Here is a 27,739-nt window from a genome sequence, read left to right as displayed (position 1 = left end):
AAAATACCACCTCTTTGTGAAATGAGTATGAATCCAGTCTTCAGACTTACATTTTAATGTAAATGACCGAACTTTATTGAAGGTTTTGTAGTTAGCAGGACTGTTAAGAAAGCAGAATATTTTACACCTCAAGTATAGTTAAGAGCTAATTCTCATGAGAATACAGTACAAATAAAAGCTAATATAAAAAAGGGCATCCTCCTTCCCCCATTCAAGATTTCATTGTTTGTAAAATAAATGAAGTCAAGTTTAAAAATGTATGAAGCTTCAATGCTAGCAATCAGAAATTTTCACTGTTCAGATGGTTTTATTCCAGAGATTTTTGCAATGCAGCATAATTTCACAGCCATAATGAGAAGATTTATGGCAGCTTGATACAAGTAGGTTTTCAAAGTTGTCAAAAGGCCTTAAAATATCATCTGCAGTTTAAAATGAATGATAATGAACTCCAAGTTAAAAAAAAAAAGCAACCAACCAAAAAAACCCAAACCAAAAACCCCACTTCAAATGCATATGGAATGCAAAAGTAATGCCCTGCAGGCTACTGCAAAAGTGTTCACTTGTACTCAAAGAGATCTGTCAGCACAGCTTCTGGAGAAGCACTAAAATACATATGTTCCAGCAATGGGCACACCATTCCAGTTGCGCAGAGAAAAATAGAGTAGGGAGTCTTCAACTGATCACAGGCAGTTTTGAGAAAGAAAATCACATTGCACTCAATTTAAGATGCTTTAGTTGTTGGATACTAAGCACATAAATGTTTTTACTATTAAAAAAAATCCCAGCTGTGCCCTTTACATGTATTAAAGTGCATTAAGTTACCATTTTTAAAGAAGGCCAGAAAGTCCCTTTGAAATTGGTCCCTAAGCACTGCAGTAGCATTTGTAGTGGTAAAAGTAGTGTATTACAGAAAGCCTGTTTCACGCCACCTTGTGAGTACAGTGAAATTCTGTAAATTGTTAGTGAAATACCTATTGAAGCTCAAAAAGGCTAAGACAGTAGGAGTACAGAACAGCTCTGTTCTTGTGCTGTGGACAGAGATTACCTGTTGAAGCTAACCCACAGCCAGATACTTGTTTCCATGCACCTAAATACACTCTTTGCAGGCTTCCAGAGTATTTTTCTAGTTGAGATAATTTGTACATAGGATTCCCTTAATGTCGATGTGCAGTATAGCATCGCTTTCATGGAGGACAACTGTTTGTTAAAGCTAAAAACACCGATTTAAAAAGGCCCAGCACCTTGCAGCAAGTTTTCTAGTAAAAGGCCAATTTATTCTTCATCATCTTCTTCATAGTAACGATTCCTTTTGATCTGTTCTTCCACAGATAGATCTTCCATATCTTCACCCTCCCAGAAACCAACATCTTGGGATTTGCGATTCTGGTTAGGAGATGATTCCTTAGCAGTCACAACATTGGCTAAGCTGGAATGTTTAGGAGAATTTGGTTCAAGAAATTCTTCATTTGGGATTTCCTGCTCTTCCACAGGGTGTTCTTCCTCATCTGTCTCTGCATTCACCTGGCCATTTTCTACAAAGTTATGGTCTACTGTTTTGCTACCAGACAATTCCCGTTCTTCCGCTACATTTTTCTCTTCAGCACTCTTGATGTTCCTATTCTCAACCTTCTTTTCCTTTTGCTTTTTGTCTACCCCAACCTCTCTCTCCAGTTCCTCACTTCTTTTCAACATCTCTCTCTCTGCCTTAGAAGGAGAAGAATAATTCTCTGTTTTATGGCCTTTAACAGATATTGTTCTAAACGAGGCTGCGACTGTAAAGGGACGACTTCTTTCTTTCAGCGAGGAAGATCTTCTTAACTTTTTGAGATCCAGATCTACATCCTCCAGCACATCTGGCTTGGAAATATCTTCTTCCGGGGGCCATTTGGGTTTGAATACTTTGATGCCCTCATCTAAGGCACTTCCCTGAATACTTTGGTCAGATGGAGGCGGCCAGGCAATCCTGAGCTTTTTTGTTTCTGCTGGTCTCTCTTCTCTTTCAGGCAAAGCAGAAGCTTTTGCTTCCATACTTGCTGCCAGAACTCCTACTTTTGCAATTGGGGCATCCTCTACTCCTGGGCTTTGTGGACTTTCTGTTGCATTTACACCATGGACAGTTTTCTCCAGGGATTCTTCACATTCAGTTTTGCCTGCCCATAATTCCTTATGCTGTTTGTGTCCAAAGCCTTCATCATAATTGCCTTTAGATTTGAAGAGCTGATTGAAGTGAGGCTTGCAGTAAATATTCCCACGCAGAGATGCATATGTCCCAAGACTGTTCAGGAAGATATGAAGTCAAATGTTAGCATTCTGTGTCTCAGCCGCTGAGACGGATGTATATTTTAGTTATGTTACTGAAGAGATTCAATTTCAGCCTTCCAACATATTTGGAAAAGACAAGCTTACAGCTTTCATGAGTTTGTACATCCCTCTTTGCAAACGTCAGGAGCTCTTTACAAAGTTGGACATATATTTTTCCCCACATAAAATTACATTAAGAGTTTAAAAACAGACTGCATTAAGTGCAAAAGCCACTGGCAGAACTAGGACTGTATTACCACTCCTACACTCCTTTCCAATTCACTGGATTATGGTTGCCTTCAGCTCAGCTAAGCTTGAACAGCACCTTACTCAGCTGCTGAAGAGGAAAGCTACACTTCCTAGACAGCAGCCAAATGGAGCAGTGTGTTTACCTGAGTTTACTGTTGCAATAGGAACAGCGGAAACAGCTGATGTGAAACACCTGCTGGTTGGCAAAGAGCCTTTCCATTGGGTACACAGTCTTCTGACACCCAACACAGGTTTCCTTCATTGGCAACTGAAATTTCTAGGGGAAGAAGAGAAAGCTTGTTAACTGGAAAATTAATCAACTGCTAGGGGACTTGGCTTGGGTTCATGCTTGGCTTCCAGATTTCTCAGAAAATTGCAGCAATTCACTTTCTGCAACTCAATGCTCATTATGGTACAGCGGGTTCTGGTGGGCAATGAGTGAGGAAGACGCTATGGAAGGCCCACAGGATTGCTGTGGCTTGACGGTGAGCCAAGATTTTGCCCTAGTGAATTCCACAGCTGAAGCATCACAAGTTGAGCAATGGTTGAGAAAGAACAATCAAAATACTAGAACTCAGTTATAACTTTTGACTGAGCCAGTTCCCCAAAAGCTGTTTAATCTATTCCTGCAACCTCAATTTTTCTTGATAGGAAAATGATGAAGAAACATTCAGGTAGATTAAAGTCAGTATGAGACTTAACAAAATAAAAAAAAATAGTGCAGAAAAAGAACTGAAATAATCACAAAATAAAAGGTACAGGGTGGGAGGGGAAAGGAGTGGAACAGGCTGCTCAACAGTTTGAAACGATCCACTTTTGCTAAATGCTCTCCTCAAAGAGGAGGAAATAGTCTCAGCACAGATGCAGGCAGCAGGAAACACTTCTGACTTCATTTGTAAGCAATTCCAGTTCTATCGCAAAGAAACTATACTCAGGTTTCAGGACACGCAGCCCTCAAACTTGCTCAAGAATTAAAGTGAGCAGGGCTTTGAGGTTAAACAGCTAAAATTGTTTATGTGCTCACTAAGATAATTTCCTGAGAGTTTAGTGCAAGGGTAAACTTAAACGCTAAGGAGTCAAGTGTCACTGTTGTGCTGTACAGCAACGGTTTCAGATTTTGTTTTCTGACAGCATCAAGGAAGCAAGTACATTGTCCATGAAAAAAGGTCACTTGATGCCATTCACTTCTTGGAATCTCTTAAGGTTGGCCAATAGGGAGGACACTTTAAAGGAAAAATTAAATAACTTACAGTTGAGAAATTGGCAGTCTCAGGCTGCATGTTGATTACAACTACTTTAGCAACAGGGTCAAAGAATGCCCACGCTCCTTACCATGGGTCTGCATAGACACATTGATATTGTAGCTTCTCTTTGACAAAGAATTACCTGCTACAAACTTACTAAAAAGCTTTAAGGAAAAATATGATGGCTAAAGAAAAAAACAGGAAGGCCACAGGAAGACATAATTACAGCAATTTATTTATAACAGACTAGAAACAATGGTTAGGCAATGAAAGTTACAGTTATGTGAGGGACAGATTGCTGAAGACAGAGCCAGCTGAAGTCAGTTTGTCACAACCATAAAGTTTGCTGCCAATTTAATTCCAGTTTAATAGGTATTTAATTTTTTTTTTTTAAGGCATTGCTTGAAGTTATAGTAGATTAAAGTTCCAGTTATGATGGCAGCTTGACCAACACAAGTTCAGAGTTCCTTTTGAAAAAAAATGCACAATTTCTAGGTGCTGCCAAAACTGCGTTGAATTCTGAATTTTGAGTCACTAATCAAAATCTCAAAAAAACGAGAGTTTACTGATGCAGACAAAAATGTAATTATCCATGCTTGCCACAGGGAGCAAGGCAGCAACAATTTGCTTGCCCATCAGAAAGTAATTCTCCCTGAAAGCTTAGTTTTGCAAGATGACATGACGGTGCTGGCATATGCTTCTGCAATGCGCATCCCCACCTAAGAAGAGGAACTTACTTGCATAACAATGAGCCCTATGTCTGATGGAGAGGCGTTTTGGGGTGTGAAGAGAAAGAAATTCCTTTCCAGGCATACTACAAATAGGAGCTACAGGAGGAAGGTGAGGCCCGATAAATATAAAAAAAACTTGAGAGAAAGCTGAGAGTTGAGCTCACATTAGGAGGGAAGCAGAAGGCAGGAGTAGAGGTTAGGAACCAAGAACAGGAGACAGAAGCTGGAAGAGACAAATAGGAACCTTACATGAATAAACGGCATCTGGGTTTCTATCTTGGCAGTGCAGAATCTAAAGCAGTAACAAGGCAGAGGACTAAAATGGTTCTAATAATACAAAGAGATAGCAGAGGACCAAGACACACAGGTTGTGTGTATCTTGTATGCTGTGACAGACTGAGATTACAACAACGTTATAGGCAGCTCTAATTTCGCATACTGGCATTTATACTCCAGAACACTAGGAAGCCACATCTTACTGGTCTTCATGAGGTCAGTGCCGTTCCTCTGAAAGATGGGGAAAACAACAAAAGCACAGTTGTTTCCTCAGGAGTGAGCCAGGAAGTCTGTGGCAGCCCAGGGAATAGGCATCCTAACTCCAGACAGCACACGTGACAAGAAAGTACCGTGTGATCAAAATGTTCAGCACTGCCGTTTGTGTGTCTAATAAGATTAGCAAATACATTCCTACCCAAGAAGTTCTCCATCTGCTTTATGCTTTATAGCTCCTGCTAAAGAAAATGTAACATTAAAGACTTGTTACTCAGAATGCCAAACTCAATCTTTGTGGAGTCAGTCACCACAGTGCCCTTACTATAAAGTTGCTACCAACTGCAGTTACCTTGGGAACAGCTGAGAGAGGAGGGTGGAAAGCCAAGTCCCAGCCTACTAAAGGTTCTCAAGATCAGTATCAGGACCTCAGTGCCAATCTCTAGGAGCACTGACTTTACAAGAGGCATAGACAAGCCCTGATAGGATCCCCTGCTCAAACCCTTTTTCCCACGCTGAAGAGAAACAGACTGCCTCCGTTGCAGGGGCACGCTGTTTTAACAGCAGCAGGGCAACTCCCAGCAAGCAACTCAAACTTAGTCTTTGAAGAAAAACTGACAGTTTTGAGATGCTTTTCCATGCTGTCACGAAACACAGTCTGATGAAGACAGATCAGATACTGATACAGTTACTGACAGATCCTTTGTGACCACATCAGTTGCATTAAGGCTTTTCAGTATTAGATAGAGAAACTGGTTTTAACCATTGCCAATGTTTGAGACTAAATAGCTGCTTTACCTTCACTGCTTTTGGCAGCGATGCATCTGTCTGGCCAGCTGGTTTAGAACCAAAGTTTTGCTGCTTTGTGCTGACAGGTTTCTGAACTTCTGTCTCGCTCTCGGAGTTTTGTCCAACTAAGGGAGCAGAGGAGGAAGAAAAGGCAATTACAACGACTTTAAAACCATGGAAAGCTTATGCTCATAAGACCCAACAGCAATCCTACCAGCTAAGGGCCAACATATTTTTTCTTGAACATCTGCTATTAAACCTTTAGATCTAGATATTTAAACATGATCATTCTACTCTTCTGATTTACCAGGAAAGTTAAGTTGATATGTAAAGGAAACTATACAGGGATCCAACATCTAACTTGCAGGAACTGTTCTTCAATTCTGCAAAGTGCTCACATGTGGGCTTGAATTTAGGTGTAAAGCTAAGGCAATGTGAGAATGTGGTTACGTACTTTATTGAATAGGAACTCGTCTATCTCTGGACAACACCAAAGACACTGGGTAATTTTCCTGCATTAATAAATACTTCAGCCTACTGACTGATGTAGTAGTTGCCACAGCTATTACTTTAAGTGCAAATGGTGAGGAAGCTACACTTAAATGTCTTCAATCAGAGCAAACAAGAGTTACAGACGTCTTAGAATTACAATTGCAAATGAACTTGTAAACCTCAAAGAAATTCTTATAAATTTTGAGTTAGGCATAGGTCAGATTTTTAGTACAAGACAGGTTTTTATTGGGTCAAGTTCATCATTTGACAGGACTGATCTTAAGCATCCTACACACAACTGGGCAGAGTTAGTGCTCTTCCTCAGCCATGTGCTTTACTCTTGTTGAGGCAGGAGAACAAGTGCTTACCAGTGCCATCCTCTAGAAGACCAGAGTGGAAAGACAAACTGTTCTCACCTACAGAAACCTGCAAGAGAATATTAGACAATAAGCCCCTCTGACCTTCTGAAGTCTGAATAATCATGGCCTGAGTAACACAACAGCCAGTTTGACACTGTAAGCACTTAAATAGGAAGAGACTGGCCACACTGAGGTACATGTGAAGCTACTTTTTGTTTTGTAAGGCACAAGGCAGGGTCCAGCTGACTGCCAAGGATCTTAGTCCTTGCTACAAGGTAGATATCCTCATCATTCTACAGGTCTTGCAATATTCAGATCATCTGTCATAGTAGTCACACACACAAACATCGTATTTTTGTTTTCCCAAACACCTGCAGCTTGTACACCTTTATCTATTAGTCTTCAGAAATCCTTGTGGATTTTGTTGATGTACCTCTGAAGTTTTCTTACTTAGAAATCCCTTGACACCAAGCACTACACATTTACTGGAAATCTCATGGCTCCCTCCAACATTCGACAAATCTATGACATTTAAACATTCAGCAGAGACAGTGCTTTAGGGGGAAAAAAAAAGAAAAAGAGAAAAAGAGCGGAATTTTAAAAAAAGCTTTTGTAGAACTAGAAGTTGGCTGTTCCCAGGTTGGGACAAACATGCCTGCACCTATCCTGTTCATCCTCCTTCAGAACCAGACTCATCTAAAAAACTTCTTAGAAGAGTTGGATATAAACCAGTTTCAGACACTACACAAGTTACAGATGAAGCTCTTGATGTATATTTCTTCATTAAACTTGGCACTATTAGTATTAAATCAAATACTTTTAAGTAGCTACACTGAGAAACTAAAGTACTGTAACAAGATTAAATGCAAATCATCACTAATTCACTTTAATGATTGAAAGGTCCATTGCAAGCAACTGAAGTTTGCAAATTAATGAGGTAATGAGGAAGCAAGTTACAAAAATTAACATACTCTGGTCGACTGAAAAAAAAAACTGTAACACTAGTATACTGGGAAGTGCATCAGCATGTTCTGTGGCTGTTAAAGTCTCACACATGTCTGGCTACTAAATCTTTCATGGATTCAGTGTGAAAAATGACAGAGAAGGTTCGCAAGTTTCTTTTGTTTCCTTTTTGCCAGAGGACTCCCATTTCTGACATTCACTACTAGTAGTTTTAATTAAGCTTATTTCCAAAGTTCATCATGTTATTTCAAAAGGACAATCCTGGCTCCCAAACAATGTTTTATTCAGGTTCTTTATTGCACCTGGACACCTCAAGAAGTAACTTCACAACTACAGCTGAATACAAGAAATTTTATTCAAATCTTCCATTCAACAACAGTGATGTATTCTGATTTAACAGGTGTTCTTTTAATTAACTCACCTTTTAGCAAAAAGCAGCCTCGATCAGTTGAACATGAAGCTGCTCAGCTGTCAGTGAGGAACAGCTGAAAGCAACAATTTGGCCCCTTGCCCAAGGAAGGCTGGAAAGCTCTAAAAGCAAAGCCCTCCTGGCATTAGGCTGCCACGTGTTCAGAATGGCTGGAATACACAGTACCCCAATTATTATTCAGTTACTTTTATCCCGTCTGCTGTCGCCAGTTTAGTATACAAATGCTTGAGTGTGCTTTATTATCTCTAATTCACAGAGTAATTTAGTCTCTATTTACAGCTGAAGCTCAAAACCAGGAACAAACCCAAACTGGCATTCTCGGTTACCTTAATCAAAATTTAGCCCCTAAATGCAGAAGAAACAGTGACAAACTCCTTTTACTTGTGTCACACAAAGCTCCTCATGGGTTTTTTTTCTGGTGTGGTTTCTTTTTTATTTTATTAAAAAAACAAACAAAAACCCACAAACAAAACAAATACCTATCTGTGAATCATCTTTTTACAGTTAGGTAACATGACACAAAAAAGTTTAGCTTCATCATAGTCATCAGAAATTAATGGCAGAGTGAAAAAAAAACAAACCAGAACAAAACTCCCACAAAACCGTCAGAGTTTTCAGCCCTAGTCAGCTACTGAAGTCATCAGAAAATATGTAAGTATGATACTGAAGGATTCTGCTACACTACAGGCATGTCATTACTGAGAAGACAGGGGAAGTCTCCAAGAAAACTTGAAATTTGTCTCTAGATATTCTCTACAACTGCTTAAAAGTCTTCCACAGAGACTTGCTAGCTTACAATTCAGATACAGTCTAAAAAAAAAATAAAAAAAATTCAGGAATTCTGCAGCATGTAAATAATCTGTATCAGCTGCTCATATTCAATTTCTAGATGGCATGTGGAACAAGTATATCAGCTGTGCTTCTACAACTAGTTCCACTTAAAGTGAAGTCCTTGATCTTCACCAGCATGAACATCTTACCTTCTCCCCATCCTGATAGGAAATGGAGTCCTCAAGACTTGGTGGCATATTCTCCTTCTGCTCAGATTTGTAATTCTTGAGTTCACTTTCACTGGCTTGAATCTCATTCTATAGAATAAAGCACTTGAAAGTTGACAGGTTCTTTTCCCCTAGGAAAGCACTTGCTTTCTATTTTTCTTAAAATCTTTTTTAAACTGTTTTCCTAGTATATACAGTGATAATTAAAGGAAGGGGCATGAATATCTATACAAACTTGGTAAATGATACATTCTAATGAAGAAAAAAGATGGGGCTGTAGAATTTTATTATACTCTATGGAGGTAATGCCAACATTTTTCTAAACAACCCCTTTTCTCTACTTCCAGGTTCCTGTTTAAAATCAACTCTCATTTCCCCTGCTCAATCCACATCTTCCTTTTCCAGAAATGTTAACTTTTCATCTGAAATTGCAAGTATTTTAAGACGAGCACTATCTAAAGCACTGTGTAACTGAAAAACACAGTTCAACATAAAAGCAAATCCTACCCTTGCTTCAATACTAGTCAAAAACCTAATTCTGTTATTTACCAAGATTTTTGTTCTTGACAAACTGACTTGTTTAAGATTTTCACCGAAGAATCTTTCAGACTTAAAAAACGATAAAATCCAGTGAGACCTCGTGTTTCTTTCATTGCCACAGGATACAAGATAATTGGAGAAAGACTCGTGCCTTTCACAAGGCATCTTCTCTGTAATGTGAAAGAGAAACAGCCAAATGCCAGCACCAGCATCCTACTGGATTTTGTAAACAAGTCTGCACAAAACCAACCACGTCTAATAGGTATGTAATTGAATGTTAGAATTCTATTGTACAGATCTCTAAATATGCTGTCCATCACCTCTCCCTCCCCTTCCTGTATCGCTTGCAATGCATAGAAATGATTGCTTCTCACCCTTACTCTAACCAACTGTAAAAGTGTCTATCAGTTTTAATCCCAGCCTAATTACACCACAATGCCCTCAAAATAGTTGTTCCCCAGAGAGATTCTAGCTTTCCTTTGTAGCACAGATGTGACACATTTTAAGAGACAGGAAGTACAAATACCACACTACCATATCAAAAGAGCCCTAGTTGCTTTGTCAGCAGGGAAGGAGAATATCCAAGAGTTATGGCTGCTACTGGAACACAGAAGTACTGCAAACATTGGCCTCAGAAACCGTTGTTTGCTGCATCTTATGTGCTGCCCTTGTTGATGTGCCAGGCCAAAATCAAAAGAGATTCTGCTAAATGGGACATCCTGAGAGCATCAGGCTGGACTAACATTCAAACTGATAGCTTTGGGGATTTACAAACAAGAGTCATAAGAGACATGTATGGTAAATCTCTTGCCATTAGGACATAATTTAGTGCATCAGCTACTGCTCTGAGCCACAAACTGGAAAAGGCAATCTAGCAAACTGAATCCAGGCAAGAAACAGGATGCAGAAATCAGCAATTAGCAGTTAATCAGATTTATTGCACTGGCTGCAATTACTTTCCATTCATGCAGTGAAGTTTACTCGACTTTCCTCCCAAGGGTTGGAGAATTAGACCCACACATCACATGAAATTCAGAAATCATTTCAGGAGGGTAGAGACTTTTGTCTCTCTACAAAGATACCCAGGAAGCATGCACTCTTCCACAAAGCTTAGAACCATAATTTTTGGCTTTTATTTCCAGTGCAAGTTTCCTAACTTAAAAAGGCCTAGCCTCTTAAAATTTATTAGTCTGGTTAATAAAAGTCATACTTAAGCAATAAAAGTTCCCATCATTGAGCAAAAGTATCAGTTCCACCAAATGTACTTAAGCACTTTTTAACAAAAGCTTAGATTCTTGCAGTCTCTTCAGCTGCAATACTTTATCATGATTCATTAATTGCTCATTTCCTCATCAAATATCTGCAAAATTGGCACAGGTTCATTCACTGCAAGAGTCTAACTGGATTCACATAATGGGAGAGAAGTCTTGAAGGGATGTCAAAAGCAGAAGGGAGGAAAACTGATTGGAGATCCCAAAGCTGCAGGCCAAGAGATCCAGGTTCTATGCACTGTATGACATTGAAAGTCACTCCATCTTACTGTGCATCAGTTTCCCCTAGCTTATAGCTAATGTGCAATACAGAACTGAGTTTTGTTTTAAAAAAAAAAAAAACAAACAAAAACCCACCAACACCCCCCCACAAAAAAACCAACAACAAGCATGCAGAGAGCTACAGACATGCAGAAAGAAAAAGAATGTCAGCTATGTTTCAGAAGGACCTCAGTTAGGGTGCCAGCAATTAATTCCTTGGAAAACTTTCAAGATTATTCAAGGAAGATGCAAATACTTATTTCTTCCTGCAGTATGTAGAGGCAACTCTTCATTAGAAATTACTCCTATGGGCACAAAGTTATTTTCAAAAGAAGATGGCATTATCTTCAAAAAGCCTGGTTTCTCTAAGATCTTCTTTCCAGTCTCAGGTTGGGACAAAAATTCACTTCTACACACACCAAAGAACAGACTTACCATGGTAATGAGGCCTGTGGAACTGCCCTGCTTGGACACAGCTGCCTGATACTTCGCCAGCCTATCCTTTATTGACGTTTCTGTTAAGCGAGGCATTTCCAGGCTTTTCTTGGTCTCTGCCTTATCTGGGCTGAATGCTGGACTAGTATCTACAAGATGCCCTACAAAAAAAAAGTACATGAATAAAGGGTGACTTTCAGGAACACCAGTAGACCTATCTACAGAAAGATTTACAAATCCCATCCCTTCACCACTCCCAAGACCACAGAAATTCCAGATCTGAAGAGCACAGAAATGCTTCAGTCAAAGGTTTATGCTCCAAGTCTCGTAATTGATCCAGATAGTTTCAGAAGTACGTATTCACCAGATGCAGCATCCAGCCAGTGGTTTCGGAAGTAATGAGAGCAAACAGTTTTAACATTGAAGATTGTTTTGCTGTTACTGTCAAATGAAAGCAGCTGCTACAGTGGCTAAACGGAAATATACATCATTCCTGTAGTGGAATAGTTGTCAAAGTCTTTTGGGGAAAATATGGGAAGCAAGGAAAGAAGTCTCACCTGCCACTTCCACCTTCTCCATGAAAGTAATTTATTGCATGACATGTTACACATGAGATCTCAAGAACAAACATGTTATGAAATAATTCAGTTTAGTCTTGCAGGATCATTTGAAGCATCTGTTTTTACCTCAAGAGGAAAGAAACATTTGGGAGCTTAAGTCTTTACATAGGTGCAGATCTCCTGACTCTCAGAACTATGCCCCATTACTTACCATCCATCTTTCATTTTTGCTTTCAGATGTTAGCCAAACAAGCTTAAAAAGCCAGCTCATGTGACTGCTCTGCTATCTAACTTTCTTGTAGGTCTTCAGTAATAGCTTAATTGTTCAATAAAGAATGATAAAAAAACCTGACCTTTTACTAGCTAGTCGCCTTGAATGACTAAAAAGTTGTATGAATCATTAAGGCCCCTCTTGGGGACAATAAACAGATCTAAGTAGTTCTTGCCATTCTCTCCAGTATTGTTCAAATAAGGACATAATGTGCACCCTAAGTAGTGAGATACAATATTAGCCATAGGCTGAAAACACAGAAGACTGTAAATGCTTTACTAGAAAAGAGTCTCCAGACATGAAAAATACATAATTTTGCTCAAGTCATAAGGCTAGCTGTAGTTACCCGTGTCTGGACAAGGTAGGAGGGATGAGAATTAAAGGAAGAAGGCATGTTGTCTTGTCTGTCTGTTCGCTACTTTCTAAATTAGTTTGACTACTGAAAGTAGTTCTAACATTGTCCTAGGATTAAGATACAGGGAAAAAAAATGGGTTCCATTCCTTAACTTGCTAGTTATCTCCTGTGCCTTGGCTTCCCATGCTTAAGAGTATAATGGTTTAAAATTCATAGCAAGACTTAATTCATTAAATGCGATGTTCTCATGGACTTTACAGATGGAAGATGGCTGCACTTCGTTCCATTTTTGAAAGGCAAAAGTTATTTCCATTGTATTGTATAAAGTAGTTTTATTTTATAAACTAAAAAAAATAAACCAAACCAAAACACAAACCATGAGGTTTACTGACCTGATGTACTATGGCTCTTCTCTCCTTGGCCAACATCAAAGTCCTCCGAAGAGAGGCTGTTTTCAGAAATCCTTCTACCGACTGCTGTCTTCCTCTGGTCTCTAGGGACCTGTTAGAGACAAGACCCACCTATCAGCTGCCTAGACAAACAAAGATTGTTGCGTATAATCCTTTAAGATGCACAGGTGTCACTAGCAAATCTGCTTTACTGGAATAAACAAGTCTAGCAGGTGACATCTTATTTAACCAATATAAAGTTTGATCACAGAATACCTGACCCTCTGTCACCTGGAAAACACTTTCTTGAAGAGGTCACTAGATGCCCTTTGACTGCTTATCTTTGTTGAAAAGTCAGAGAACCAGAAAGATGAGATTTTTAGGCATTTACCACCAAATACAAAACTTCGGTCTAGATTTTTGCATTTCAAACAATTTCTTTTGAAGCTAATGTTTAAGGTCATTTTATGAAGATTTAAAATCAGAAAAAGGATGAAAGGAGAAAGCTATCAAAAATTTGCATTGATTTTCAGCAACAGAAAGAAGAATGAATACTATTGTAGTAGAAGTTATCTAAAGTTACTTGTTTTGATTTGGATAGCTCATGCATTTGGTACCAAATAATTCCCTAATTAGGTCTGATAAGGCTGAAGCTTAAGCAGGAGAGTGCTAGAGATAAATATTCTCAGATATCCAGGATAATCACTATCTGCAAGGCTGCAGTGCTGGACAGGGTGTTTTGTAGCACTACCACACAGATGCTCTGACTGGCTCAATCAGATTTGATACTCATTTGTTGAGAACAACTCCCCAAAATCTAATGCTCAGTAAAAGAAATTGTGAAAAGAAATTTCAGCAGCTTTGATAAATGCTCATGGAAGTGCAGTTTAATTTGACTTCATCAAGATAGGATGTTTTCACAGCTGAAAGTCAACCTATGAAATACTAGAAGGCGATAGACCTTTGTTCCCTCCCTAGGAAGAGTTAAATCACAGAGCCAGTTGGAAATTAAGATTGAGGCTAATGTAGGGAAAAAGGCAGGTTTGGCAACATGCTTCAACCACACATCCCCCCCCCCCCCCCCAACTTCCAACAAGTTTCTTATTTGCTGGTCACCAAACTGAAGGAAATTCCAAAGTTTTATTTTAACAGAACTGCACTGTAAGATAATCACTGTGAAAAATCAGGCTGCTTTGGCATACAAAACAGCAACTTTACCAGGAAAGGAAAATGCAGCTGGAAAACCTCTTTTTCCATTAGCATGGGAAATATCTTCTATTTCTGTGGTTTAAGACTTTGGTAACTTTTCTTACTGGAAAAAAGCTTAGCTATGACAAGTCTTTTCCTTCCATTGAGTGTGTTGATAGGTTCAGTTTGGGAGTGTCTGCACACTTGTAAGGACTTGCAGATTCCTCATTCTGTGCAAACTATCCTTAGATGATTCTTATTCAGCCTGCATCCGCTTTAATGTCACCTGGAGCCCACAAGTCTGAAGGTCTTACAATTCAGAAATTTGTCTCTCAAAGGGTCTAACTTTTGACTAGTATGCAAAGAAGTTCATTACAGAGAGAATACACTTGAAGCCAAGATCCTCTGAGGACACAGAAGAGAAAACATGTTTATTAGCCCACTTGAAACCCCTGACTATTTTATCACTGTCCTGGCTTTGGGTTGTTTTGGGGGGTTTGGATTTTTTGTTGTTTGTTGTTTTTTTTTTTTTTTTTTGGGGGGGGGGGAAGTTAAATAATATGGTACCACATACATATTCTTGCACACAGCAGGAGTGACAAAGCTACAAATGAAAAAACAAGTTTGCAGTATAGACACATGGGAAGTTTGCCTGGCAGCAGAGTGCATAAGGAAGTTTTCACTAGTATGGAACAAAGGTCTTAATTCAAGTAATTTAGATCCAGCATCTGGGATTCCAACCTCACTGAAAGAAACCATCAGCACTTTTGAGGAGAAAAAGACAGTTAGAAATCAAGATTGCCTCTTCTCATTCTCCTTTGTTTCAGAATCTCAATTCCATTTATTTTAACTGTAGTCTTTCTCCAGTAACATCATGCTGAACTGCCCTCATGCTGAGAAGACAAAGAATTCTCAATTATCAGTTAATTTGATTATTAAACAAATTAAACCTTGAGTTGGCCAAGGGGCAGTGTGTTGTCAAACAATTATGACAAGCGTTCAGTCAGAGCTCACCAACAGGAATTCTGGATCAGGGTCCAGCACCTCATCTAGATGCATGCACAAAATCAAAGTTTTCTTCCAGACAACCAAAAATCTCCATATTTTCACCAGCAGCAAAGGATTCAATAATCATCAGAAACAGACTTTTCTGCTTGACCCTGTAGGACCTTCATGAAGGCTGGCAAGTTCTGACTTAAGCGCAAAGAGCTTTCCGCCATTGTACCACCTTGCTGTGGAATCCACTGCAGCAGGAAAAGTTCAATTATCAGAGGCAGCCACCTCGTGACCAACTAAACAGACCGAGTTAAGTACTCCGTCAACTGAATCACCTCCACAGTCCTGCCAGCTCCTCTCCTCCTGTCCTCTTTGCCACCTCAGATATCTACAGATATTACAATTTCAGCTGGAATTTCAAAATTTCAGTTCTTCACAACTTTTCTGTAGATAAGTTGTATAACAGAATTAGCCTAGGTCTTGACCGTAAAAATCCAAAACACCAAAATACAAAACCTTTAGCTAGAGTTCAGAGATATTTCTGCACACATCCTAGTACTAAAACCTACAAATATAAAATCAATGTTGTGTAGATTTTATATCAACAGTTTTATATTGTGGGGAAAAAAGCAGAGTAATAGGGGAAAAAAAGTTTAATGAAGGGAAGATGAGGGACTTTGCCCATTACAATCAATAGACTGACCAACCACAAGTAATTAGGGTGATTACAGCTCATGGAAGGTTAACAGCTTTTGCAAGAATGAATCCCTGACTCCCAACTTTATGCATATACCACTCAGTTCCCTTTACAGTCCTGGCTGGGCCACAATTCCCATGCCACAGCTTCTTGCTACTTGCAAAATGAGATAAAATATTCCTCATGTCTGGAAAGCCTCATGTCTGGTTCTAAGACAAAAGAGGTGAGTGCAGAGGTACCACATACAGAGTTAACAGCATTTTGCCTGGGGCACAAAGAGTCGTCAGGCAAAAGACCAAATAGAAGTTACACCTATTTCATTATATACTAACTGTGTCAAATGTGACCCTGCACATGAGGTTAGCTACACAAGACAGTAAGTTTTTGCCTTAAAGAAAAAACACAAGCCAACTTGGAGACAACTTAAGTACTGCACATCTGCTTACTCTTTCTTTTCCCCTGATCTTCCTTGTGTATGCTTTCGCTATCACTTACAGAAGAATTCTTTGGAATTGATAAGAGACCCAATGCTCAGTCTTTGCTTAATGCTGAACCAGTCTAGACTGACATGCCTACCTCTAATGTGCTTAGAGCATTTTTTTCCACAAAGATGCAATAAAAAAGATCTATCTTGTATCTAAATTGCAGAAGGCAGAATGGGTAAATGAATAAACTAGGAGGTTTTGCTTATAACCCTGGAAATGAGAATAGGTTTGTTTAGAGTGGGTGATTGAGTCAGGAAATCCAGGCTTTAATCTGGATTCTTGCCACTGACTTGCCCAGCAACCAGGCAAGTCATTTTATCTTTACTGTCATGAAGTTACAGCCATGTTGCTGAATTTACAGTTGGACTCGATGATCTTAAGGGTCTTTTCCAATCTGAATGATTCTATGAAGCCTTGCTTGCACTTAAACCAGGGGTTTATTAATGGTGAGAGTTCAGGAAAAGCATAAATGGAAGGGGCAATCACAGAGCTTGCAGTTAGCCAAACTTATACCACTGCTGTAGTTACTTCCTACCTTAAGTGAAAAAGATCTGTGTCCCCATAGTGCCTAACTATCTTCATTGTACGTGACTGCATGACATCATCCTCCAGTCCTCAGATTAATTCCCAGAATCAGAAATCTTACAATAGTGCTTTCTAACTACAAAGACACCCTCTCCCCCCCATACACTTAAACTTTAGAGCATTTTGTGCCTTTTCCCTTCTAAAATATAAAGTAACCAGATGAACTTGGAATAGGAACATAATCTGAACTTAACCTGAATAGTTTCATACCTACTGTTTGGTATTTACTGTGTTCAGTCGGTTTTCAACAATATTTGAATTACTAAGCTTGGCAGAAATACCAGTTCCAGATTCAGTCAGCTCCAAAACAATTTATTCCCCAGGCTAAGATAAAGTTACTTGAATCCCATCTGCAAAACGGTACTTTCCTGTGGAATCCTGACTGATTAATCCTACAGCAAGAGTTCAGAGAAGTGCTATCGGGAGATCACCCTCCACAGCCCACTCTTTCAATGGACATGATAGTATGGGCGGCTCTTACATAATGACAAAGGCTACAAAAATCTAAGTTGTGAAATTACTATATACAGACCCCAAACTGATTTTAACACAGAGGACCTCCTCTAAAGCCCTTAATTGTTATATATTTAAACAACTTTTGTACAAAATTTGTTTGTTTTACTCAATACTGCAAGAAAACCACCGGCAGTAAAACAAAGCCAGAAGTATAGGAAACTATGAGAAAACTGGAAAATCCACCAGCATCAAGGCCTCAGGACTATGTTGCAAGTCACTAGCATATGCAACTCATTTTCTAGTTAAGCAATTCTCCCCCGGGACACACAGTCTGCAGTCCACATGCAGGATCAGATTTCATGAGCAGTTGTAGGAAAAATGCAAGCCCTGTGCATTTGCAAGTCAAAACTAGTGAAGGCAGGAGCTTGTCTGGCTATCTCTGCTTATTTTTTTCCCCCGTGAGGATTCTTTTTCGATAAGAAACATTTGTTAAGATACAAAGATGAGAGAACACCAAGGAAAAGATGGGAGTATTCACAGTACATCTCTCTCTCTCTCTCTCTGCATATGTGTGACTCACATACTGATACGTATATAAAAAACCCCTCTTAACTCTGGCAGTACTTCCATCTCAATTGCAATTGCCTGAGATTGTTCAGCTCACTTCAGTTACTTTTTCTTTTATATATAAACATACACACATATATATTTTTACACAATTCATGTTTGCATAACTCAATCTAATGACAAAATATAAACAATCCCAACTCGCTTTTAAAAAAAGTCTTAATAAATTCCATACTTTTCTCTCTTAAGTTGTACCCCCTTCACAAGCAAATTCATTTTACATTTCCAAGCAATCACAAATAGCCACAACTCCAAGCACTCTGCACATACTTGTATAGCTCAAATAAGTTATTAACACCAGCTACGTTATGTTTCAACTACAACAATGAATACAATTATTTGCAGAGTCAATAGTTCAGAGCCACTCCCTCCTGGGACTTTTCCTGATGCCCAAGAGGCAGCAGAGTTTTAGTTTCTCTTAAGATTTGAAGGGACAGATCCTTACCTTGGTCTGAGTCGCTTCACCCTTTTCAAACATCATCTTGAGTTTGTTCAGTGGAACGCTGTATTTCTCGATCTTCCCCGAAGAGTCCGTGTTTTCGCCGGCTTCAGGCTTTTCCGCTTCTCTGGACTCTCTCAGACAGTTTTCCATTTTACCACTCTCTGGTGAGTGGCTTTTGAACTTTCTGCTGTCACCACCAGGACACTGCAGCTGGCCAGGGGTGCCCGGAGGGGCCTGGGCGTCAGACGTAGCACCAGCCCCCGGGGTTTGCTCCTCGTCTGGGGAAGAAGCAGGGCTGCTCCCGACTCCAAGTCCGGGGCTTGCGACCTTGTGCCTAACCTCAGCACAGCTGCTTCGTAGCGTTTCCTTCCGAGACTCCGTTCCCAGCACTGGATTCTCCCACTTCTTCTTTAATACACTCAGATTCCCCCTTTTAAAATGGGGGGGAAGATTTTCTGTGATCTACAAAGAACAAGAAGTTAATTCCAGTTATATGCCTGATGAAGCATTAAAGCACTTCCTTTCTATGCGAAAGGAAGTTAAAGGCTCAGTACTGCTCTCAGCTCCCTGCTTTTTCAGACAGCTGTGAATAGTTACAACTGTGCCACATGGAGAAAGCATCCAGGATAGGAAAGGGAGGAGGGGGGAGAAGAGAAAAGTCAGGAGCTAAAGCAGGAAGTGAGCAAACAGGATGGCCTTATAAGGAAAAAGGGAGTCAAGCTCTAATGAGTTAAATGACACACAAAAGGCTTGAATACACATATGAAGGAAAGGGGACCAAAATCCACACAACAAGGGTCTCTAGTCCTAGAACAAGCAAACAATAGCAAAAGCAGCCATATGAGGGATGGGTGATGTGCCAAATGTTGCAATGCCTTCCAGCTGGTTCAGGAGACAACAATTAGTAGGCCTTCCAAAAAACTACAGATTAGCTTTCAGAAACCACTACTTTTTTGGAGTTATGTATTTCTATCAGTTAACAGTAGCCTTTTAGTTACAAGAGATCTGTCTTCAGTATTTTATACCATGCAGCATAAGGCTCAAGCTAAGCACTGACAACAAATGTCTTTTTGCTCCCACTTATAAATACCAGATCATTTGCTGGAATTTTTCTTCTCTTTCACTCAACACTTTGAATGCTTTCAGCAGGATGCATGCACACAAGTCACAGGCACTGCCTTACCACTGTGAGTTAGATGGTAATACATGGAGCAGTAGTACCCCTCACATTCAAGTGCTTCTCAGACTAGTTTTGCTTACAAGTAGTTACCTCTCCCCAGAGTAACAGACCAGTCCATGTTTAATTCATTCAAATCTAATACCTGCCACCACTGCATTTTTGCTCTCTCTCCCTTATGGAGACCACTACATTTCAAACTCATTGCAAGTGGAACAGGTCTGCAAGGCTTACAGGAATTAAACAGGATTAGCAGCTATATTAGGATTTAAGTCTCTCGCCCTATTACTCTTCTGGTCACATTTTGAACACTGAATCCACCTAGACTTCAAAAAATATGAGCTTGCTTGCTGACTCTGTTTAAAAGAAAGTATTAAAGTTATAAGGCAAATACTGTAATGTAACAGAAGTACTCAAAACTGCGCAGCAGGTTTCCACAGGACCACCTCTGGATGTGATGCCTGTGGAGTCCCGGCATACTTTATAACACAAGTCATTCTTGCTTGGGACTTGCCTGTTCCCTGATACAAGCAATAAGAAAATTTAAGACTGGAAAGTAATTTTTATAATGTTTATTTTATCACACCTATATCCCAAACAGAATGACTCCCCAAGCATTAAAGAGGTCAAGGCAGTATGGTCTAACAAAGACTTATCTATATATCCTGAAAACATTGCCCATCTTTTAAAATAAAAATTAAACTGAGGATCTGCTTATACAAAGACCTACAATCTTAGTGCCTGGTATTTCAACCAAGGTCCCCTGACCCCAGACCAGTAAGTGCAATGTAGTTTACAGGAGGGAATGTGAGGCTGTAACAGAGCCAAAAATGATGGCTCTCCCTCCTCCAGGGGCATTTTGAACCCTGTAAGCCACTTCAGAGAAGATCCCCCTTAATGGATTCTACAGCTATCAAAGACATACACATTACATTTCAGAGACACTGGCAGCTTCTTTTAAGACGACTTTTAAATTCAGTCAAGAATGGAAGACGTACCACACAACTGCCTACAGCTAAGAACAAAGAGGTGGATATTCATGTGTTGTGGTTAACTCGTTTTGCCTTTCGCTTAGGAGCGAACTGGTGATTCAATATATAGCTTTGGGCAAGGAATTTCATTTTCTTTCCTTTCATTCTCACTGGGAAAGGGTAGGAGGAATGAGTCAAAAGCAAACACTATGCCTAAACCAAGTTCTCTGTAGGATACATGGCAGCAACTTTGATACTCCAAAAATCAACTGTCACAGAAACATTACATGTAGGTGATCTGTTCTGATTGTGGGCTGTTGCTTATTGCCTAGGAAACAAATACTTACACTTCTTTTTTTCTCAGCAGTGGCTTCTTCAGCTGCTTTCTGATACCTTTGAGATAGAGGAAAGAGAAAAAAAAAAGCCACAAACAGTTTTTAACCAGAATACTGAATGCTCTCGAAGACAACTGAGATTTTTTTTTTCCCCACCAAGCATTCTGTGCACTTCCCAGACTTATGAAATAAAAACACAGTCTGGAAAAATAGTAGCAAATAGTACGAGAACAATGCAAAGCGATGGACACATTTTAAGTAATTCAGTTTATAATAACAACATACATTAATATTTTTCATTACCTAAGCACTCTGATTCTCAAATATAGACAGTTTACCTTGGAATAGCTGTATTGTTTCCGCCACCCAGCTGTCTGCTGTGCCCCCTTGCAGGAATAACTCAGCTATTTATACAGCAGCTGCTGAACCGTAACAAATTACAGCTTGGCATACGCAGAAAATCTACATAAGTGCCAGTTTATTTTACTATGCTGGGTGGTAAACTGCACCAATTCAGCAGTTGCTTCATGAGCAGCTGAACCACCCCAGCAGTGGAAACAGTAATCACAGCCCTCTGAAGATAAGCCACCCTGGATCATGAATCAAAGTCCTTTAAGAAGCTATAGAAAACTCCCAGCAATCTGCACACCACTCCACTGGGCATAAGCACATCCACAGCTAGGAGCACACAGACCACGCTGATTAGTATACTGTGCAAGGTGATTGCACTTTTCTCTTGAAATGCACAAATTAGTCAGCTGTGACAAATTTTGCAATTTGTAAGTAGAGCTCTGCTTTTCAAAGAGAAGAAACGTCACCCAACGCCTGCTTGGGCAAATGTTTCTATCTTTCTTATTCGTGGAATTCTACTTTTGATACAACTGCGAATATGTTATAGGCAGTAAATGAGAAACTAGTATTATAATAGTCATCAGCTTCAGACTTTAAATAATTGCTTGTATCAAACCAATAACTAATGTATATCACCAGCTCAGTTCCTTCTAAGAAAAATTCTTACATGCAGATACCTGCTTTAGTACTAATTTTTTCTTTATAACAATTGATTTTTTTCCCTGCTGTGAATAGTGTGCTACTATGTAGATTTCTCCTCATTACTCTAGAGCGTAGACAAATGTCTAGAGAGTAGACAAATGGCACCCTTACTTATTTCTACTCTACAGACTGAAAGCTGCTAAAGGAGTGTAGCTGGCCCTCTTTAATGCAAACATATTAACCTATGTCTCTGTACTATAAAGGTTCCAAAATTTGGACAAGACATGCTGAGGAAGTAAGTTTATGGAGGAAGAGAGATCAATATTGGAAGACGCAACAAAGAGAGACATGAAAGTCAAGTACCACACTGGAAAACAAACAAGGATTGAAGAGTCCCAGAGACCACTCACTCTGTAAGTTAGCCCGCCACAGCGCACTGTTGAAGTCTCTGCTGTTGCAATTTGCATGTCTCTGACCTGACAAAACTGATAATCTAAATACTATATGGAATGAAAAAAATGTTTTCACATACAAATATTTAGGTAACAGCAATTTAGAAAAATTATGCTCCTCACTCTGAGTGTCAGTGTTGGCAAAGCCAGTGAGTAGGACTCTGTTTTTCCAAGGAACTGACACTGCTTATGCAGAGGGACCCTACTTGATTAAGGAACAGCAGTTTGGATTACTTCCAGTAAGCCCTTTTCAAAGGATTATCAACATTTAGCAAGATGACCAGGTTCTGTAATCAAGCTTCAATGAGTGAATAAATTACCTTAACAAGAGTGGTCAAAGCAAGCAGCTTCTCCCTAGGACAGAGTACTTAAACAGTAACTTAAAGAGCTATGTTTGTGTAAAGTCCAGAATGCAATTATCCTTTCCCTATAGACTCCATAAAGTCTCTCCCACACTCAAGATTTAAATGCTCCAAAACCTTGCTACGCTATTAATGCAATAACCTAGGAGGCTTGGTTGCCCAAATCCCATTGAAAATCCAAGCTGTAGTCTACATAATTCCTTAAGGAATAAAAGCTTTTCCGCAAAACATGTAGAGGCTACCATCACTTAGCTTTCTCAGTGTATAAAATATTACTTTATGATTTGACTGTTACCCATCATCCATCTCTCAGAGAAAAGTGAAGGGTAATATCCCTTTTCTACACAAGTTTTGTAAGACGGGACATCTGTGAAGAACATAGCTACTGTGAAATTCTCTGATGGAACTCTGACTAGAGGGTTACATCTATCACCACCCATTGATAGCACTACCATTTCTAACTGGTCTCCAATTAACTGATAACGCATTACTGCTACTTCTTCTATAGTACCAGGCAGGAAATGCCATGTGAGCAGAGAAACCTATGTAGTTCATGCTTAGGCAGCTAAAGACCGTTTCTGATGAAGTAAAACCCTAATGGCAATAACCGCCTACATTCCAATACTCTGCCCTCAAAAAAAAATTGCAATTTGTAGTTTGACAGAAAACATTCTACTTTATTCTCTGACAGCAGAAAAAAGATATTATAATTCTGATTGCTGAAACAATATGTCAGCAACTCAAAAAAACTTTTCCCCAGCACATATTAAACCAGAAACTTAAATGCCTAGAGATCTACATTATTTTTAAGAAGCAAGCAACAGTCAGTGAAGCAGTCATTGTTCAAGGTACCAGCTGTCAACCTACACACGCAGCCTGCATTCAGCAGCCTCACAGTACTTACTTAGAGAACCTCTCCACAAGAGCAGATGACTTATTCTTGTTGACTAGAGAAAGCTCTTTTGCAGTGATTTTCAAAGACTGTGAATTCCATTGTCTTCTATTAAATGGGGAAGGCTCCATCTTATCACCACAAATACCTGCTCAGGAAGAAAGTACAGTGTCAGCAATATGAATTATGTGAGCAGAAAAGTAGTTTCACAAAGTGATTTGATACTAAGTCACCATTCAGGCGTTCCCACCGTACTAGTGCCACTAAGTCCTGATCATTCAGGACCTTGTCCATCAACTGACTCCTCAAAAAAAAGGCATCAGATTAAAATTATAATTTCCTCTGCAGATGCCATTGAGATGGTGCCCTTGATAAAAACACTAGCCGCAATGAAAGGGGTGAGAGATAAGCCATAAACCAGGAGTAAGAAGCAAGCTGTGATTGAAGAGGATGCTAATGCGAAAGTCTCTATTTCCTATACACACACACGGGCTCCAGGAAGCCCTAAGATGCCCTCTCTTGTTCTGGTTTCTAAAGCAAATGTGCTGGCATTTATGTAAGAAGCTTGAGTTATGAAACCTAAGAGGATGTAATTCCTATGCAAACATTTTTCATTCACTCTTGTGGTGTTCATTCTTAACGCAGCAGCCGTTTCCCCTGTGAACTGAAACAAGTCTCCTGTTCATGGAGACAGCTGTAAACCTCGTGTTGCAATAGCTATCAGTTACTTAAAGGAATAGTTTTAACTGCCCTGTCCTGCTGTAAACGGGAAGAGATTTTGTACAGCTTTTCACCACAGAAGCGGACAAGACTATCAGATTTTTTTACATACTTAGTTTTCTTTTGTGGAGGAGGAAAGGAGGGGAGATTAATTTAAAGAGTTCTCTGATAAGACAAAAATAAAGCTTGTAAGGCAACGCCTTTCCTTTTTTCCTCTTTTCTTTTATCCCTGGTCTCATGTCACACAATGCCTGTAGCAAGTGCACTAACTGATCCTACAATGCTAACATCAGGCAGGCTGATCTCTTTCTCACATTTTCCATCAATTTCTTTAACTGATTTGCACCATTAAGTCACAGAACTCTAGAAGTCTGAGTACAGGTCTGCTTGACCCCTAGTCACACTGTAAATGGAAGCACTTTAAGACAACTTGATATAAGCAGTCAATCAAACATAGGAAAGGCCACGTTTCTGAAATCCTCATAGGATATAATGCAACTGCTCAAAAATGACAAAGACTCGGGATTCTGTAACGCCTCAGTCCAGAAGAATTCAGCTGCAGCAAGTGGAGTCTCAGAGACTGCGTAAGTTGTCAGTCTCAGCAATTTCCAGTGCTGAAAGGGGAGCTCTGGGTCTGTGAAGTGCCCAGCTGGTGCTGGAACGAGAGGAACCTCTCTAGTGCTGCACCCTGCTGCTGCATAGAGATAAAACAGGCAGCAGATGAACACGTTGCTGTCTTGGTGGATATAGTCAGGAAGAACGCGACTTTCTCTAACATTCCTTAATTCACCTGATGTAATGGAGAGTATGACACACCATGCCGGGACATGTTTTTTCAAGATAGTGATTTAGATGGTGATTTTAGACATACAGGTTGAATTATCGTGGCAAACAAGAAAAGTTATGCTATTTTTGTTGTGATGTTGAAACACACCGAAACTACTTATCAATGTTACATTTCCAGTTGCAGCTTACTGCAGATTCAGACTCGCATCTCCCACTTAAGGCAGTCTCTGACATGCATCCATTGCCCCTTCCAACTGGCAAGAGAAACTCGGACCACAGAGTTACTTTCTGAAATTCATGCTTTCTTGAAAACATTTTGCATCACCTGTTACCCTCTTCTGTTAACCTGTGAACTTTTGTCCAGACTGGACTAAGAGAAAGGTGCTCTCCATTTGGCTGGCTTAAAATAGTTACCAACCTTTGCCAACTGCGCCAGTTATCATTCACAAAGAAAAAGGATCTAATTAGAATACAAGAGGAGCATTCAATTTTCTCCCTTTCTAAAAAGCCTATTGCACACGCAAATAAATAAGTACTTTTGTGATTACAGTTTGTAGTCCCTAGTGTTGATGCCCAGTAGCAAACATTTAGTGTATAGATTTAATAAAGCTACAGAATACATATGCACAGATTATAGATGGAATTTACTCCTGAAAAATGTAAGTCCATGTTACAGAAGAATTCTGAATCAGCCATGTAATGCTGCAGCTTCAACTTTGGTTTATGATTAATCTTGAGCCAAAAGGAGATCACCTGAAACCCCACTTTGCAGTTTAAATTGCCTTTCACAAAACAGAGTCAGTTTTGCCCAGGGAACAGTAGTGGGGCATTCATTAGAAGCTTCCCTTGGCACAGATAACAGGTTGCTCATTGACACGCACCTTACACGGAAGGACAGGTTCAGTAAAACACTAAGAAAACAAAATCCAGTTTAATTGTTCAGAAAATAAACCCAGTTTTGATGGCCAAGCATTCCATTGCAGCTTGTCGTGATCACTGTTTGTGGATGCATTTTCTCCCCTGTTGTGTTTTTGTTCAGTTTCCCTACCATTTTCTCCATTAAAGCCACAGGTACATTAAGACAATCAGGCCTGTTTTGGCAAAAATCTCTTTATAAAGGCTGTACCTACTGCTAGGACATTCAAATGGAAAGTTAAGAAGCCTATTTGGAATCTCAGTCGCTAGAAAAGACATGAAACAGAACTCTAAGATGCCCTGAAACTTGTGCTCTCACATTTTTGATGCCATTCCACATTCTTAGCACTTTCCCATACATTTATGGTTTCATCGTGTCCAAGCATCTCTGTGTATTTTTTGCTGCTCCTTCTGAATAATTTATTCCAAGTCATTTCAGGAAATAGTCCTTTATCGTACGTATTAAAATTTAAATGAGATCATGAGCATTCTGCATGCTGCAATAGAGACAGGTTATGGCTGAAGACGGCACGGAGTCCAGAGGAGATGGAGGAGGGGATAGGGAATTTGGAGTCGTGCAAGATGTTAAAGAAGGGAAGGACTGTGATTTAGCCACGGTAATGCACCAAATCTACCTCCCATAACTTCAACCAAGAGTTTAACAGCAGAATAAAAATCCATATATCTGAAGAGATCCTGAAAGAAAAAAACTTTTTTATTAACGCTTGCCCCAAAGCGGAACCGGTTGACTTATTACAGGTGGTTCAAGCGTCTGCAGAACGGGACATCTGCTGAAACAACTCATTAGCTAAGAGCAGCTCGGCCACGAAACCGCCGACAGCAAGAAGGCGAGAGCAGCGGTGGGCTCGCAGCCCCCACCTCCGGACGGCTCTACCTGCCCACACGCCCCTCCGAAGCTACGTCTCCCTGGAGCCCCTTTTCCTGACGCCCACCTCCACCGAGCTCCGACCACCGGCGGTCCCGCTCCACGCACCGCTGTCACTGCCCTCCCGCAGAACTCCCGCGGATCCCGTGCGACAGCCGACAGAGCCCCGGTCACCCCCGCCGGCGCTACCGGAGGCGACCGGGCACCGACCTCGGGAGGGCAAAACCGAAGGAACGCGCTCGAACCCGCCTCCGATCCTGTCCTCTGAGGCGGGTAACGGGCTCCAGGTACCGGCGCGGCCCCGCATACCCCACCACCGCACTACCGCGGCCCAGCGCCCGGCGGGAGCCCCCGGAGAGGGTCCCGCTCTGGGCAGCCCCACAGCGGCCCCGGTCCGTCCCCCCCCCCCGGCCCCGCTGACAGGGCCGCTGGCGGGAGCGCGCCCTCCGCCGGCCCGGCGGTCCTGCCCCCCCCCCCCCCTTCCCCTCACGCACCTGCGGCGGTCGGGAGGCGGGACCCGCGCGCGCACCTGTCGCGGCTGAGGCAGCGACTGCACCTCCGCGCCGGCAGCGCCGGCGGGCACCCCCGCTGGCCCCGCCCCCGGCCCCGCCCCGCCGCCTAGAGACACGCCCCCTCACCGGAGGGTC

At 40.6% G+C, this 27,739-nt stretch overlaps 1 protein-coding gene across 2 annotated transcripts; it reads right to left on the bottom strand.

The window, feature by feature from the left end:
• Positions 1-51: 51 nt before the first annotated feature.
• On the bottom strand, positions 52-27,683 carry LIMA1 (LIM domain and actin binding 1). 2 transcript variants are annotated; one of them, XM_075049497.1, is made up of 11 exons: positions 27,587-27,683; positions 23,798-23,933; positions 21,099-21,144; positions 18,607-19,065; positions 13,131-13,239; positions 11,553-11,713; positions 9,028-9,135; positions 6,664-6,721; positions 5,813-5,928; positions 2,694-2,827; positions 52-2,275 (listed from the first exon to the last, which is right to left on the bottom strand). In XM_075049497.1, exons 2-11 carry the CDS (start codon positions 23,914-23,916, stop codon positions 1,273-1,275), a joined length of 2,313 nt encoding a protein of 770 aa, XP_074905598.1. In that variant the 5' UTR covers positions 23,917-23,933; positions 27,587-27,683; the 3' UTR covers positions 52-1,272. The 2 variants fall into 2 exon arrangements, with proteins under 2 accessions (XP_074905598.1, XP_074905599.1); XM_075049498.1 differs by lacking the exon at positions 9,028-9,135.
• Positions 27,684-27,739: the final 56 nt, after the last annotated feature.

Source organism: Buteo buteo, chromosome 17, assembly GCF_964188355.1.
Source record: "Buteo buteo chromosome 17, bButBut1.hap1.1, whole genome shotgun sequence".
NCBI classification, from domain to species: domain Eukaryota; kingdom Metazoa; phylum Chordata; class Aves; order Accipitriformes; family Accipitridae; genus Buteo; species Buteo buteo.
This window is presented reverse-complemented; position numbering and strand designations above follow the sequence as displayed.